The sequence below is a fragment of the Chenopodium album genome, chromosome 1 (assembly GCF_948465745.1).
Source record: "Chenopodium album chromosome 1, dcCheAlbu1.1, whole genome shotgun sequence".
Lineage (NCBI taxonomy): Eukaryota > Viridiplantae > Streptophyta > Magnoliopsida > Caryophyllales > Amaranthaceae > Chenopodium > Chenopodium album.
Window position 1 is genome coordinate 66,822,529 of NC_137834.1, and position 13,570 is coordinate 66,836,098.

General features: G+C 37.5%; 1 protein-coding gene and 1 non-coding gene across 2 annotated transcripts; one reads left to right on the top strand and one right to left on the bottom strand.

Moving 5' to 3' along the window:
* Positions 1-10,290: 10,290 nt before the first annotated feature.
* On the bottom strand, positions 10,291-10,397 carry LOC145564234 (small nucleolar RNA R71). Its single transcript, XR_014094775.1, has one exon. It is a non-coding gene; the product is annotated as a small nucleolar RNA R71 (small nucleolar RNA).
* Positions 10,398-10,965: 568 nt separating this feature from the next.
* LOC145634517 (uncharacterized) lies at positions 10,966-13,321 on the top strand. The gene is made up of 3 exons (XM_081685944.1): positions 10,966-11,893; positions 11,935-12,651; positions 13,092-13,321. Exons 1-3 carry the CDS (start codon positions 10,966-10,968, stop codon positions 13,319-13,321), a joined length of 1,875 nt encoding a protein of 624 aa, XP_081542070.1.
* Positions 13,322-13,570: the final 249 nt, after the last annotated feature.

Sequence of the window (13,570 nt, forward strand, 5' to 3'; positions counted from 1 at the left end):
CTATCTTCTCAAATCTTTGGTGACGACGTCCACAATCTTAGCGAATGATGTCGAAGACTGCCCATCTCGTGCTATCTTCTCAAATCTTGGTGACAACCTCCACAATCTTAGCGAATGTTGTCGATGACTGCTTCATTTTTGAATCGTTCTTTCCTCAAATCAAATAATAACTTCCTCAATCATAGTGAAAGCTATCGAAGGTCGCTTCATCTAAAACCATCCTTCTCAAATCCAAGCGAGAGACTTCATATCTTAAAGTCCCTCTGTTGAAAGTTTCTTCATCTTAAATCTTCAAATCAACCCTTCCATCTTTGAAAAATCTTTTTCAAGAACCATATCTGCGATTCTTAAAGGCTTCAAATTGATTTGTGAAAATCTTCCATCCTAGGAACTCTTTGTGAACCATTATGTTGGTGCTTTTACTGTATGTAAACCATTATGTCAGTGCTTCTATGGTTTATGAACCATTATGTTGGTGCCTTTGCGATGAGCCAATGTTTAGGCGCTTTAAGCCAAGTGAGACGAACTTTCGCCAGGTCAATCACTTGTTTGCGATTGTAATCAAACCAACTACTTAATCATGTCAAATTGCTTATAGGGGCTAACTGGCGTACCAAGGAACTCGGTCTGCATAATCCAATATGGAGGCCACACATTGCGTCGCTGCACCAGCGCCTGTTGGAACTATTTGGCGCCACGCTTTTCTTTTGTCGCCCGGTGATAGATGTTGTCGTCAGGCAACAACCTTGTCATCTGGCGCTAGAGTCAGGTCTTCCATATTTTTCTTTCGTCGCTTCTGTTGTTCGTTGCTCGGTTTCGCTTCGAACTCTAAACTTGGTCGTTTCCTTTCAACCAAATCCGCTCAAATCTTTTCTGAATTAAAGCTCTTCATCTCTAATTTACTTATCCATGTAACTCCTCTCATCTTGGAAGAACCTCATGTGTCATATTCGCATTTTTTTCAAAAAAAATCTGGGAATGTCCTCGCTTGCTGGGATGCACCTGCATTTATATTTTTTGCTATAGGACTTTTCTTATCTTTTTTAATTATCTTAGGGTTGACCTAAGGCTTAGTGTTACTTGACTCATTAATTGACACGACTCAAGGTATAAACCTGACTTAATGATGACTCACTTCGTGTGACTCGTGTGTGCATAGTGTTGACTCAATGTGATAACACGACATGACTCAATGTGATAACACGACATGACCCAATGTGTTAATGACTCGAAATGCAGAAAAACCAAAATTTTCTGTCATTTTTGTGGAGGGTACCGACTTTCTCCTGAAAAAGAAAGACGCGAAAAAGAATCGAAGTAAAGTTTTTTGGAAGTGCATGTTGAATGATAATCAAAAGTTGTTGATACTATTTCTCAAGGTGCGAGGATTAATCCATCCTAGGCTATGTTAATTAATGACTCAATGATGAAAACATTTGGGTAACTTAGGCGCGAAGGCTAAGCAGTTCGTACTTTGTGATGCGATGATGATTGATGTTGATATGACAAGGCATGCTTCAGCGTTGGGCTAAGATTTCATGACAAAGGGTTCCTAAGGGAATTATATTTGGTCATGTATCCGTGATGTGTGTGAAAGTGACACTAAGGTTAGGCCGTAAAGGCTAAATGTGTAAAAATATATATAGAAGAGTCAAATGGTGGTGACTCTAAGGCTGGGTAGGCTAATGATGTAGGGATCAAGCCCTCAATTCTAGCTCTAAGTATGTAGGCGGATGAGCATAGGAGATCCTTTGATATGTTCATGATGTGTGAATGTGAATGCATTTTTATTACGACCGCACCTCGGTGTAAGGTTGCCTACGTATCCATTAGGAATCAGGCCGAACGTAGCTCTAGCCGAACCTCGCACAAGTGTGTGTATACCTTAAAAAAGGTCTTTTTAAGGGTTGTAACGTGGTTACGCTAAAGGTTGAAGAAGAAGGGGATACAGGCTCAAGACCCTCGATAAACCCCTAAGGTGTGCAACCTTGCATTTGAATCTTTGTATTTTCATGCTTGAGGTTTCTCACTCTTTTTTATCTCTCTTTTTTTGCTTTATTTATTTTATTTTGAACCTATAAGTGTAGGCAATCCCGATCATGCGGTTTATCACTCACTTGGCATTCATGTTTCTCAGGCACTCAATAAGAAACGCAATCTGAGACGTGTTCATATCAAAGACATGTTCATGTCTAAGACATTGGAACACTTGCCCTTTTGTACACTTTTATTTATTTTTGCTTATCTTTTGCTATTTTAATATTTTGAAATCACTCAAGCTTTTTTTTTAAAAAAATTGCATAAGTTGCACACCATCCCATCCCAGGGTTAGGTAGATATGGGTTGAAAAAGGAAAGGTCTATCGTTAGACGAGGCTTAAAGTGGTTTATCAAAAAAGGATTGCAAATTTGAGGGGTGAAATGTGATATGATGTGGCTACAAGGGGTGCCTCAAATCATTTGTATATCTTGTGTTTAGTTTGACATGGATATTTTTTTTAAAAAAAGAAAGAAATGCAATGTAACGAAATGATCATATGCAAGAAAATAAATGCTCATTTTTATTAAAGGAAAGAAATAACGGTCCTACAAAATAAATCTAAGGAGAATAAAAAGGTGCCTATGCTAGACTTATTGGGGGAAAGGATAAATAGAAGAAAAAGAAAAAAGGAGGTCACGAAATCTTGTCGTTGAAGCTCGCCTCTTGTCTTGTGTAGTTTGCTTTATCATCACTCGCTCTTCTTGCTAGCTGGAGGCATGGGAAGCTTGTCATTATCGATCAAATGTTGGATAGCCTCCTTTAGCTTTTAACAACTCTCAGTAGTATGACCCCTACCTTGATGATATTTGCAATGTGTATTTGGATTCCAACTAGGCAATCTCTTTTCAGGTGCGGGATTTTGAATAGGTCCAATGGGAGTGATTATCCCTTAGCATGGAGTCGATCGAAGGCAGTATCATAGCTCATCCCAATGGGAGTGAAGTCTTTCCTTAGTTGCTTCTTAGATTGTAATACCCGTATTTTTAAACCCGTTTAATGAACTATTAATTTTGTTTTTACTTGAATACATCATAGTTTATTAATAATACATATTATTATGCTTTAAAGTGACTCAAAAGAATTTTATTTAGTTTTATTTACGAAAATTATTTGGTTAAAATTATGTTTTTTTATAAAAGATTTTGATATGCAAGCCGGGAATTTAGTATCCAAATATATGATTTTTCTACTTTGAGTATTTCTTTGCTCCAAGCCAAAGGACCTAAGTCCATTTCTTACTCCTAAAGCATGACCAAAGTCACAAACTTCCTTTACAAGCTTGAATACTTGACCTCCAAGTTGTTGACATCATACATGATGTCAATAGCATGACCTCATAAACTTCCTCTACAAGCTTGAATACTTGACCCCCAAGTTCTCAAACTCTATAAATAGAACCAAAGTTCAGCCATTTTAATCAAAAAGTCTCTTGCTCTTAAAGCTTCATCCTTCTTTTCTTCTTTCTTCCTCCCATTTTCGTACTACTTCACCCCTATATGTTCCAGGCCATTTATCAACCACTTCCGGTCATTTTTAGCCTTTTGTTGTTTGAGATAAAGTTGTTCTTCTAAAAAAATCCTTGAGGTCAGGCTCAAGAATCACCCAATTCGAAGTTATATACTATGAGATATGGCTTCTGCAAGATCTGACTCCTTTTCAACTTGAACCTTCCCGTGAGCTTTGCTACTTTATATTGTTTTGTGATTAGTCTTTCAAAACTAATATCTATTTTCAATTTATGATTTTTGTAAGGTTTCATATTTGATTCTTATTTAAAATACTCCATATAATGTTTATTTAGGAGATAGTTCGTGGTTGTAAATCTAGGTGGAATAGTTGTAAAGATCAAGGTACGTACTCGTGGCTAGATCTTTAAATATGTGATTTTATACAAATGTGTTTTGTGTTTTGAATGATGAAATATGTTTGAATGTTGAACAAGGATTTATGAATGTTTATGAAATGAATATTGTGAAATTTTTTACTGTTTGATCTTTTGAAATAATTTCAATGTTCTAAAAGTTGCTTATACACATACTTGAATTCAAATTCATTTTAAAGAGCAAAAATTGTTGAAATCCCATACATGGGAATTGGAAGGTTGATATATCAAAGATATGTATTGGATTTTTATGACTCCCACTATGTGGAGATAAAATTGAAGACTATAGACTATGTATGACCTAGTATTTCCCCTTGATAGCACTATGTAAGGAGTTACTAGCTTGGGGGGGGGGGGGGGCTGTGCACACTTAGGTGGAAAAATGGATTACGAAAATATTGATCCTCCATTTCTATTGGAATCTATTTTGGGAAAGTCGTTGGTTTTGAAATGTTGATAATTTTTGGAATGTTTCTAAATGTTTCTTAATGTGAAATTTCTATTTATGGAAGGTTTGAATAATTGTTATTTATAAATGCTAAACCTTACGAAAGCATGTTTAATTAAATAACTTGATTTTACGTATCTAGCATTGGTATGTACTTAGCGTTTTTGCTAATACGTATTTCTCTTTTGTTTTGGCTTGGCCCTACTTATCATTTTGATAAGTAGATAGGTGATGATGACTCGACGTTATCTAAATGTGGCATTGGGGATGAAGGGCGATAATCATGTAGTCTAGGTCTCATGGTTGACGTTTTGTATGAAAAATTCTCATATGGTTCAATTTTGAAATCTACTATTACTATTATTATCAATATGTAAAAGTTAAGTATGTATTTTCTCCGCTGCAAGTCTCTGTTTTGAAAAGCCTTACGTAATCACGTGGCGGTAATGCTCCTAAGTTACTCTCTTAAATCATGTTTTATAATAATTATTATTATTAGAGAGTAATTTGGGGGTGTTACATAGATCCTTAGTTATCCATGGCCAAGACTTCTCTGAGATCAAAGGTACTAACATTGTTACTAGAGTGGGCGTTTTCGGAAGAGGAATGATTGTAGTTCTTCTTCCCTTTCCAGCCACTATGGTTATTATTGTTAGTAGTTTTTTTCTTTGCGAGATCATCTTCAATTTCAATACCGATATCATAGACGGCCTTGAAAGTATTCAAGTTGTGTTGATATTTTAAGTGCTTTGAATATTTTTCTTGTAAAGTTTTGATGAACATCCTCACGGATTCTTTTTCGGAAGGTACCTCAATCATATTAGCGGAAGTTTCCCTCCATTTATTGAAGAAAGAAGTAAAGCCTTCGTTCTCTTTTTGTCTTAGCACCTCAAGTTTTCTATAATTTGTTTCGACTTGAATATTGCACTTATATCTATCAATGAAAGTGCTTACTATCGATTCCCAGGTAGAGGTTTTTTCTTTGTCAAGGGAGAAGAACCATTGTTGGCAAACGGTTTCAAGAGATAAGGTAAACAAGGAATGAAAGACTTTCTTATCAATCCCCTTAATGTTCATTATAGTTTCAAAGGCTCTTAAGTGAAGATAAGGATTATCTGTTGCCTTGAATTTAGGGATGTCGGTGGCATTGAACTTCTGCGGAAGAAGCTCCTTGTCCACCAAGACCCCTTGTGAACTAATGACTTGAAACTTGTAATCACTAGATAACTTGATCAAGCTTTCTTGCATAAGGTCCATTTGTTGTTGCTTCACAGGGTCATTAATTTGAAGGGTTAAAGCCTTCAACGCTTCAGTTATGTCAGTCAATTGACTCCTAAGTTCGTTGACTTCTTCCTGAGTTTCCATTATCTTTTTAGCTTTTCTTTTCCGACTCACTGGTTTATCAAAAAGTTGAACTTGAATGAAGGTGTTGTCCTTGATTAATCACCCTTCTCTCCTTGACCAAGTATTGTGGAAAGGGAAATTAGGGATATTGACTGTTAATTATTTGACTCAAACTCTATTCAACATGCATGGATGGAAGAAGATAGAAAGAATGAAGGTTGTGATATGGAAGAATCATGTAGAAAATGGAAAGATGATGTAGATGGAGAGATATGAAAAAAAAATTAGGAATAGAATGTACCCCCAACTCAAATGACGGAAAAAAATCGACTCATGCAAGAACCTAAGACATGGTCATGGTGTATATACATATTAGGGTGTGCTTTACGTTGTTAGTGCAAGTGACATCCTTTGACTCTTGTGTAAGACCATGGGACTTAGTGTCTAGACTCAATTAAGAACTTAACAAAGGTACCGTTATTAACCAATTAATCGAATTGATTAGCAAACTGTTTACTTAGACTCATAGTGATGACTCAAGCAAAATACCGAACTGTCGCCAAAGCAACAGAACTCTTGCCACACTTTGCAGTGCAGAGCTAGACGACAGAGTTGTCGCCAGGCGTTGCACAACACAGTGTGTCGCTGCAGTCCAAATTGTGGCGCCATTGCTGGAACGTTAATTTGGGACTGCTTTAGGTCATACTAAGTCAATTCCGATTAAATTATTAGACTTTAATTACTCAAAATAAATAATTAATTAATTAGGCAAAGTCTTTTTAGTCATTAATCAGTTTATTTAGTCTTAAATACAAGTCAAACAAACGGTTAGGAAAAACACATAGAGTATGCACAACAAATAATGCATAATTAGGCAAGTAGGCACAATATGATGCAATGAGTTCGCAACCTAACCATGACTCTAGTTCTCTAAAGTTCGGGATATGGGTTAGTCAAAGAGGGTCCATGGTTAATTGTCCGGATGCACTACGCGAAAGCCTTACCTTTTGAAGGGTTGGTGCGAGTGAATGGGAACCGCGAGTTAAAAACTCGCTTCCATGGTTTGGTGAATTCAACATTCTCGGATGTACCCTTTGTTGCACAGAGCATTCAATCAGGTATATGGAGCATAAATTCCCAGAGGGTTATGTCCATATGTAGAACACATATGGAATTCAGAAAAGTGAGAAAAACTCAATCAGGAAGTAGGATCGAGCAAACAATGCTTAAAACTGGTTCAAATTAGAATGTATATTTCTGGCTCGTCATTGGAAGAACTTGGCTTCAGCGAACAGAGGTCGTCGCCGCAATTTTGTTCTTTCGCCTGGCGACAAGAGTGTCGCCTGGCAGCAGGGTCAAATCGTTGGCCACAGACTCTGTTTTCTGACGCCAGTTTCTTCATGCCTCGGCAGCTTTCTGTGCTCGATAAAATTTTCCAGTTTCGCGCAGCATTATTTCGATCCTAGTTGTGAAGGATATTCCTCAAATTTCCTACGTGTAAAAATCCTATGTTTTTAACTCATTACGGATGGTCTTTTCAATGAGATCTTTTTTTATGCATATAACAATAATGTTAATCAAAATTACACACATGAAATACTTAGAACTTTTCGAGTCTCAACCACTCATTCTAAGTCATTGCCAAAATAAATTTTAGGAATTAAAATAGAAATCCTCCCCAGTAGAGTCGCCAAAAACTGTAGGGAATATGTCAAGCATTACCCTAAATTTATATGTCAAGCATTACCCTAAATTTGAACCCCACTATGATCATACACTTAAGCATGGCGGCGTCCAAAGGGAAAGAAGATAGAGCAAAAGAGTCACCAACAAGTTTTAGGAACTTGTAAACCGTTCACACGGTGAAGGTTACAACCCTTAACGATCCAAGAGATTGTTAACTCCAATAGGTCTGGAACCATGACTGGTAGTTTGGGGATGAAGGTACAAATCCAACCTAAAAGAGATTGAACCTGCCCTAATAATAGGCTTCTACTTTATTCTGATCGTATTCATGTGCACTTTCTGACTAACATGCAATCAATATGATTAACCCTAAACCTGTTTATTCTATGTTGGTTGAATATTAATGCACAAACAAAACTATTATTGGCGATCACTTGAATTATAATCACACTAACCCTAAACAAGATTATTAATTATCTTATTAAGCGTGATTACAAGTACAAATTCCCTTTAAACATGCATAAAAGGTGTGATCAAGAAATAACAATAATCATCAAGCAACATAATAATAATAATGATAATAATCATGTTAAAGTATAATAAGAGCAAGATCCTAGGCATGATACTAACAAGTTTAATAACAAACACTAGCATGTTACTAAACAATAAAAGATAAAAGCTTTAGCCCTACCATGATACTAATATGAATATCAAGAAAGAAAACGAAGCATCGCAGGAATCACAATTATCATATTTGATATTAGAAATTTTAGTTGTTACCCTAAATATGATACTAGGAAGATTAAAACACCCTAAACATGATTTCTATATCATAATTGATGTACACGTTCTATACCATATTTTACCCTCATTTTATAGCTATTTTCGTATGGTTTCTGAGCTCTACGGAGCTATTTCTCGCTAATATTCTCTTCTCTAGTGTGGCTTGGTCTATTTGATTGATTTTGTAGGCATATGAAGAATTTCGGATGATTTGGTCTTGTTTTAGATAGCCACGAGAGCCTATTAAGACGGAGAAGATTTTTCCCGTGTCCACCCTGGAGGGCAACATTGCCCTGGCAGCCAGGGCGAAGGAAGGAAGAGAAGAGCATTGGATGGAGAGTTTAGCTTTTGTCCGCCCTGGAGGGCAACATTTCCCTAGCAGACCGGGCAAACGAGGTACTACACCAGGAAGTTACGTGAAGAAGCGCTTGGGCGATTTTGTCTCTCACGCCCGACCGAGCGGCTTTGCCTGGTCTGACCGGGCACGGTTTTGCAGAGCCGTTTTCCTATTTTTTTCGGGATTTTCTTAATTATAGGATATAAATATCCTTTGTAAAGCCCGACTAAAACACTTAGTTATTATCTTTGCAGTTTTTAAACACTATTAGAACCCTAATATTCTCTCTAGATCTAGATTACATTTCACTTTCAAGTTTTGATCTTTGTTCATCAACAATTGGTACTCTTATTCATTCAAGCAATTGGTATTCATCTTTATTTCTTCTTTTACTTTTAATTTCTTATTAATCATGTTTTCTTCGTTGAATATTGTTTTTGCATTCGTTAATATGTGTGAGTAGTTTCTTTATTCCAAGATCTAGCGGAACCCGAATATGATTAATGCATGATTTAATTCTTTAAATTCTCTAATAATAATTGTAATTGATATGCTTAATTGATTAGGTTTATGCCAATACTAGATTAGGGATAATTGGTATTGTTATTAATCCTTTATTTTAATCGCAACGGGGGTTGGGTTTTGACAGATTTGAATAAATCAATAAAGGGTTTGAAGTTCATCACGGGAGTAGTTGAATAGATGACTAGGAAGTTAGAGTAATGTGCTCAAGGTCTTTAATTTACTTGATTCCACGGAATTAGGCTTGATTGTGGTTAGAGAAGCCATTGATAACTCGGTAGAGACCATTTGTATTATTCATGGATTACTTTTCCTCATTAATCAATTGAATTATGCGTTAGGGGTAAAACGACTATTGCATTGATTGTATTCGTGGTGATGCTTGATCTTGGATGTTTTTAGCATTGAATTGTCATTTTTCTTTGATTTAATCGTTTTAATTAGTTCTTTCGTTATTGATTCTCATTTATTTGATTTGGCTACTTGTTTAGTAATTGCTTGAGTCTATTTAACTAGTTGAACCATAGTATCTTGGGATGCGACCCTTGCTTGCCTGTCTACATAGTAGTGGTCTAGTTAGGTTTATTTTTGTTAGGTACGCGACACGCCTATCAAATTTTGGCGTCGTTGCCGGGGACTAACGGTTTTATACTAGATATTTGTGATTCGTTTTTACTAAGCTTTATCTGTTGCTTCGGCTATTGTCTCTTGTGTTCTTGATTTCTTTGCTTTTAGTTCTTTGTTTCATGCAAACTCGACGTTCAGGGTCAGACGATTTAATTCCACTTGATTCTGAAATTGAAGCAACTGCAAGGAGACGAGGAGGTAGAAGAAGGAGAAATCAAAACCTTAGAAACATGGTCGATCTAGGAACAAAGTCTCTTTTGGAATATGGCATTCCCGATACCACAACGGGACTCCTCTCCATCTTTGTATGACCACCCGTTACTGCTCAGAACTTTGAATTGAAGCCACAGTTCATTCAATTCATCTCTAATGATTAATTTGCAGGCACACCTCACGAATGCCTTGTCAGTCACATTGATAGTTTCTTGGAAAAGTGCGATACTATGAAACTAAATGGTGTTATAGATGATTCTATTACACTTCGCCTTTTCCCTTTCTCATTACGGGATAGAGCAAAGGAATGGTTGAGAGATGAAGGTACTGGCTCTTTTGACACATGGGATAAACAAGTGAAAGCTGAAAGCTTTTCTAGTCAAGTTCTTAGGACAGGAAAAGACTGCAAGGTTGAGAAATGAGCTATCTACTTTCGGGCAGTCAGATGATGAGTCCTTATATGAAGCATGTAGGAGGTTCAAGTGATTACAGAGACAATTCCCTCACCATGGTATTCCTGAATGGATGTTGATCCAAACCTTTTACACTGGTTTGACTCATAAGTTCTGAATCTATATTGAAGCTGCATATGGGGGTTCTCTTCTGACTAAGAACCCGACTGAGGCAAAGGAGCTAATTGAGAAGATGGCGGCAAATGATAATTACCATCCAGGAGGACGACGTAGTGTTATAAAGGGAGGTATGCATGATGTTGATGCTCTAACCCTTTTAACTAGCTCTATGCAGGCATTGACAAGTAAGTTTGACAAGTTCCAAGCAACATATTCTAGCTCATCTGCTGAAACTTGTCAAATGTGTCATGTACAAGGTCACATTGCCCCTGATTGTCCACAAAGTTCACATGAGATGTCGATTGAGGAAGCCAATGCATTCTACACTTCAAATCCCAAAAGGCCATATGATCCTCATTCAAACACATACAATGAAGGTTGGAAACATCATTCATATTTCTCTTACATGAATACCCAAGCTCAACTAAATCCATCTCCACCACCACCTCGAAACAACAATTATAATGCACCACCTGGTTTCCAAGCAAGACAACCTCTAGTCTAACAACCTATGCAACCACCTCCACAAAAATCCAACTTTGAGTTAATGCTTGAGAACTTCGTTACCACAACGAACAACTACATCCAACAACTACAAGCTCGGAATAAGCTCATGGAAAATCAAATAAGTCAACTTGCTCATCAAGTTGGCCAATCTGTGAAGACTCCGGGCGCTTTTCCGGGTCAAACAGAGAAACCACCGAAGGGGCATATGAATGCTGTGACTTTGAGGAGTGGAAAGCAGTTGGAATATCCTCCCACGAGGGAGCCATCCAAGGAGGTTGTGGATGAGGTAGTCCCAAAAGATAAGGTGGTCGATGGTACTGCGTTTGAGGAAGAGCCAAAGGAATCAACTCCACCACCATTTATTCTGTATGTGCCGCAAGTTCCTTTCCTGCAAAGGTTGGCTCAAGCTAAATTAGAGAAGAAGTATGGAAAATTTCTTGATATTTTGAAGAAGCTTCACATCAACATTCCATTCTTAGATGCAATATCCGAGATGCCATCTTATGCAAAATTTTTGAAGGATATGCTCTCTAACAAGAAGAAGCTAGAGGAGAATGCTACTGTTGTGTTGAATGCAGAGTGTAGTGCTATGTTGCAAAATACACTTCCTAAGAAATTAGGTGATCCAATTAGCTACTCAATTCTAGTGAAGCTTGGGGATATAGAGATCAACAAGGCATTATGTGATCTTGGTGTAAGTGTGAGTCTCATGCCGCTCTCTATTTGCAAGAAACTTCAAATGGGTGAATTAAAGCCTACGCGCATGTCTCTACAACTTGCGGATAGGTTGGTGAAGTTTCCCTTGGGTATACTTGAAGATGTTCCTCTTCGTGTGGGAAAATTCTTTATCCCATGCGATTTTGTTGTGATGGAAATGGAGGAGGATGCACATGTCCCTATTATACTTGGTAGACCATTCTTAGCCACTGCAGGTGCAATCATTGATATGATGAATGGAAGAATCACTTTTGAGGTGGGAGACGAGAAAATGGAGTATTCACTCTTGAATGCTATGGGAACTCCTTCCATGGGAAAACTATCTGCCAAGTGGATGTCCTTGATGACTTAGAACGTAAGCAACTTCCCTTAATCAAGACAGATGATGCATTGGAAACGGTGTTGGTAGGAGGCACCAATGAGGAAGAGTGGGAAACAAGGGAGTACACGCGGCTACTTGAGGAAGGAAAAGCAAATCCAACCACCGCTCTAGTGAAGGAAGTCCTTCGTGTATCAAGTGTTGGGGAGAGTACTACGCCTCCCGAGGTAGAGTTGAAACCCCTTCTCTATACTCTTAAATATGCATATCTTGGTCCTAATAACACATATCCTGTTATTGTTAATGCTGAGCTTAATGACACAAAATTAGAGCAACTGCTCACTGTTTTGAGAAAATACAAAAGTGTTATTGGGTACACCATTGATGATATTAAGGGTATTAATCCCTCATTCTGTATGCATAAGATAATTCTTGAGGACAATCATACCTCCTCCATAGAACCTCAAAGACGAATTAATCCAAACATGATGGAGCTAGTTAAAAAAGAGGTTCTTAAATTGCTTACTTCAGGAATAATTTACCCTATCTCAGATTGTAAGTGGGTTAACCCTGTACAAGTAGTTCCAAAGAAAGGAGGTATGACCGTTGTCAAGAAGGACAAGGGTGAGCCAATCGCCACTAGAACTGTTACTGGTTGGCGAATGTGTATTTATTATAGGAGATTGAATAAGGCCACCAAGAAGGACCATTTCCCCTTCCCTTTATTAATCAGATGCTTGAACGTTTGGCTAAGCATTCCTTTTTTTGATACTTGGATGGATACTCTGGTTTCTTTCAAATTCCCATCCGTCCATGCGATCAGGAAAAGACTAATTTCACATGTCCCTATGGCACCTTCACCTATCGAAGAATGCCATTTGGATTATGTAATGCTCCAGCCACGTTTCAACGTTGTATGATGGCAATTTTCTCAAGTCTTATTGAAAATTCAATGGAAGTTTTTATGGATGACTTCTCTGTCTATGGAACATCTTTTGATGTATTTCTAAAAAATTTGGAAAAGGTGCTTCATAGATGTAAAGAAGTCAATTTAATTTTAAACTGGGAAAAATGTCATTTTATGGCATAACAAGGAGTTGTTCTAGGCCATGTGGTGTCAAATAAGGGTATTGAGGTTGATAAAGCAAAGATAAAGGTCATTGAGCGACTACCCCCTCCTAATTCTGTAAAAGGAATTCGGAGCTTTCTTGGTCATGCAGGATTTTATAGGCGATTTATTAAAGATTTTTCAAAAATCGCTAGACCTCTAACTGAGATTTTGGCCAAAGATGCCCCACTTGTATTTACTGATGCTTCTCTTTAGGCTTTTAATAGGTTTAAGGAAGCTTTGATCTCCGCTTCCGTTATGCAACCCCCGGATTGGACCCTACCATTTGAAATTATGTGTGATGCTAGTGACTATGCGATAGGGGCCGTCTTGGGGCAACGGAAGGATAGAAAACTTCACGCTATTTATTACTCTAGTAAAACTCTTGATTCTGCTCAAATAAATTATGCCACAACTGAAAAAGAGATGCTAGCAGTAATTTATGCAATAGAGAAGTTTCACTCA